Source organism: Atta colombica, unplaced genomic scaffold (assembly GCF_001594045.1).
Source record: "Atta colombica isolate Treedump-2 unplaced genomic scaffold, Acol1.0 scaffold39, whole genome shotgun sequence".
Classification (NCBI taxonomy): domain Eukaryota; kingdom Metazoa; phylum Arthropoda; class Insecta; order Hymenoptera; family Formicidae; genus Atta; species Atta colombica.
Genome location: NW_017259498.1, coordinates 174136 through 177937, shown reverse-complemented (window position 1 = coordinate 177937; position 3802 = coordinate 174136). Strand labels below are relative to the sequence as shown.

The 3802-nt window shown below is 38.1% G+C and overlaps 1 protein-coding gene across 2 annotated transcripts; it reads left to right on the top strand.

The window, feature by feature from the left end:
- Positions 1-862: 862 nt before the first annotated feature.
- On the top strand, positions 863-3267 carry LOC108691093 (hexosaminidase D-like). Of its 2 annotated transcripts, none has more exons than XM_018198730.1 (2): positions 863-1605; positions 1735-3267. In XM_018198730.1, exons 1-2 carry the CDS (start codon positions 1449-1451, stop codon positions 3201-3203), a joined length of 1626 nt encoding a protein of 541 aa, XP_018054219.1. In that variant the 5' UTR covers positions 863-1448; the 3' UTR covers positions 3204-3267. The 2 variants fall into 2 exon arrangements, with proteins under 2 accessions (XP_018054219.1, XP_018054218.1); XM_018198729.1 differs by having other exon boundaries at positions 863-1668.
- Positions 3268-3802: the final 535 nt, after the last annotated feature.

Below are 3802 nucleotides of genomic sequence, written 5' to 3'. Positions count from 1 at the left end.
ATCAAAAAAAATTCGATAAAAACAGCAAACATGAAAAAATAAAAAGAAATACATCTGAAGCTTCGCAGACTTATCTACTTAGAATTTACCAATCTCGAAGCAAACTGTAGAATATCAGAACATTGGCAACAAATTCGATCAGAAAAATGCAATAGATTTAGTACCATTCGCATTAAGCTTATATTCAACCGACAGAGCCTAATATTAATTAGATGGCAGAAATTGAATAAAATCTATCGAACGTAGATTTGCTCGATTTCTGCTGCCAATCTGCGTCAAATTTATGCAAACCTGAGTTTCTACAATTAATCTGCTGTCAAATCATGTAAACAAATTCGAATGTCATATTTTTTGTCGTATTCTGTCTCCAGCAACTGATATAACAGATATATTCCGCATCAAATTTGTGATCTTTCGTCTGACAAGTTTGTTAGTAAACGCTTTGCAAAATGAATCTATTTAAGCTATATTTAAGCTATATTTAAGCAATTTGGCTGACAAAAGATCAAATCTTACGTACTCTATAAAACTTTTAGAATGAATTTCGCTCTAAAGAATAAAATTTTATTCTTAAAAATTGAAAATTGAGCCATTTTTTGGACTAGCTCAATTTTCTTCAGAATGAGATTCTCCTCCAAACAATTTAGAAAGTAAATAACTATAGTACTCTTCAGCTGCAATCTAAAGTTTATAAAATTTTTCGCCCATTTATCGAATGCCTTGTGTCACACTATGGACAAAAACTGTAAACAAACAAATTTCTTTTTCTCTCTACTCGTCGCTGAAAATTCAAAACGGGCTGCATTGTCGCTCGGCGTAGCGTGAGATGCAGGAATCAATAATTATCGTGCCGCTACGCGTATCTACGGATCAGCGAACGTGCAGTAGGCCATGTATAGAACTGGAGCAGCCGCGTCTCCATCTCCTTCTCCTCTTCGGTCCGGGTGTCTCTCGGAGATGCCGACAGACCGCGCGCATGGCTTACACCGCGCCTGTACGTACTACGTATCAGGCCACACCAGGCCACGTCGACGTCACCGACCAGTCAGATTACTCCGAGACGGATCCGACGCCGCTCTTCTTTTCTCTCTCTTTTTCTTATCTATAAAGAAGCTCCGAAGACGTTAATGGTCCGCGTAGGAAGCTCAGCCCCGCGATTTATTATAATTTTTCTGACACTCGAGAGATTGTCCGTTGAGAAACGTTCGTCTCTTGAGACGGAAATGCATGCGGTTCGCGATTTCGTGATTCGATGAGCAACACCGAACGTGTCTCCCGCGTTGCTCTACAATAATTTCTCTCTCTCTCTCTCTCTCTCTCTCTCTCTCTCTCTCTCTCTCTCTCTTTCCCTGTCTCTCTATTGCGGAGATCGCGCGGTTCGTGAACGATGGACGTGACAGCGCGATAGGTTTGACGATTCGATCCGAAGTGCGAATCTTCTCGATATCATGACACGTCTACGGGGCCGTGCGTCACTAATGATCGTCGCGACGATCAGCTTCATCCTGCTGGTTGTCATATACCACATACTGAGTAACGAGATCGACGACATGTCATCGGGCAAAATCAGCACGCGTCTGAGAGCCGAAGATGTGTATCCATCAGGTGAACTCATGGACAGCCCTCAGGGCGTTGCCAGAAGGCAGCTAGTAGATGGACAGATGACGGGTGATTTGAAGAACGGTAGGAACAGACTGGTTAACGAATTAACTCACTATGATAAATCGTTTGCAGACGGCACTCCACTGTTCAAGGGTCATAAGGTCGTCCACTTAGATCTGAAAGGCGCCCCGCCTAAGATGAGCTATTATAACTACCTATTTCCTCTGCTGCGAAAACTAGGAGCCACTGGTGTGCTTGTGGAGTACGAAGACATGTTTCCCTTTGCTGACAGCATCGAAGACATACACGCCGGCAACTCTTATTCCAAGAAGGACATTGCGCAGCTTCAAAATATAGCCAAGAACAATCAGTTAATCATCATACCATTAATACAGACTTTCGGTCACATGGAGTTTGTTCTTAAATTGGACAAGTATAAAGATTTCAGAGAAGTTCCACGTTATCCGCAAGTTTTATGTCCTACGTATAATAAAACATTATCCTTGATCTATGAAATGATAAACCAAGTCGTATCAGATCATCCAACGTCAAAATATTTGCACATAGGTGCGGACGAAGTTTATCAGATAGGAGAATGCTCAAGATGTTTAGACATCATGGCCAAAAGACAATGGAGCAAACGACAGTTGTTCCTGGACCATGTCTCTGCAGTAGTTAAGTACATCAAAGAGAGATATCCAGAACTGACTGTACTTATGTGGGATGATGAATTTCGTGATATATCGCCACAGGAAATTATTGACAGGGGCCTTCATTCGATGATAGAACCAGTTATTTGGAAATATACCACCGATCCTGGCATGACGCTAACGGATCAGCTGTGGGAAAGTTATGCCGCCGTGTGGAAGGAAGTCTGGATTGCGTCAGCATTCAAAGGAGCTACTTCACCTGATAGATATTATACAGATATTTCATATCACATGGAGAATCATCAACGTTGGTTAGAAATCATTCAGAAATACTCAAATCAAATCACATTCAAGGGTGTCATATTGACTGGATGGCAGAGATACGATCACTTCAGTGTCCTTTGCGAATTACTGCCAGTGGGATTACCATCTCTCGCCATTAATTTAGCTATATTACAAGCTTCAGATGTAAATGTATTTCCTGTAGAATTACCCGATCGTATATCTGAAGCTTTACAATGCGATGGTATCATCTCGTTAAGCATACCAGAACCACAGTACGGCTGGACCAAATGCAGTTTCCACGGAGTATCGGTATACGCAGCTATTTTACGTCTTTACTCTTTGACACAGGAAATAATGAAGATGGAACAGGATAATACCTATAAGGGATGGCTAAAATCATACAACATTAAATATTCTTTCGCGAGTCCTAGTTATGTTGAACGTGCGGTTACTGATTTGGACAGACATAAAATGGAAATAATATATATCGAAAAAGAGATGCGTACAGCTATGGAAGATATTTATGACGATTATACAATACAAGAGTGGCTTGAGACATATGTCATACCTGTAAATGAAAAGCTCAATCGGTTATGGGAAATTAAGGAGAAACTTTTAGAGAAAAATACATGGCCAAAGAGACCTCTCACAAAATCTGATTTATAGTATAAAACGGCAGTTTCTTGGAATAAATAAGCGAAAATATTCATGTTCTTTGTGGTATAATATATTAGAGACTGAAATTTTTATTAAAATACGAGAAAAAGAACGCGAATTTTTTCGCGAATAATTGCGAAAATTTTTTAGCAATTATTTTTTAAAAATGGCGTGGATAATCAGTGAAATGTAAAAATTTTGAACTCGTAATTTTACATCTTGAGCAATTGCTGTACAGAATATGTGATAATATGTAATTTGATAAGGAAGTAATCAAATCAGAATTGCACCGTCCGTATAAATTAGTAAATTTCATTTATCTCAATGGAAATAATTGCATTATTTATAATAGAAATAATAATAGATATTTCTTACTTATGTCGCAGAAGAACTTCGCTTTAGAAGAACCATTTATATTGATTATTCTTTTTTTTTCCAAAAAATATTCCAAAAAACAAATCTTAAATACACTTAAATAATATTCTAATTTACAGAGATAGACGGTGTATAAAGATTGAAATCTATTGAGATATATACACATATATATATTAAATAAAGCAATATAATTTTGCAACATTAAAATAAATAATTTATTGTCATTTTATTAA

Coding starts and splice junctions, on each gene's coding strand:
- LOC108691093 (XM_018198729.1), top strand. CDS start 1,449: ATGACACGTCTACGGGGCCGTGCGTCACTAATGATCGTCGCGACGATC. Junction 1,669..1,734: donor AGTAGATGGACAGATGACGG/GTGATTTGAAGA, acceptor AATCGTTTGCAG/ACGGCACTCCACTGTTCAAG.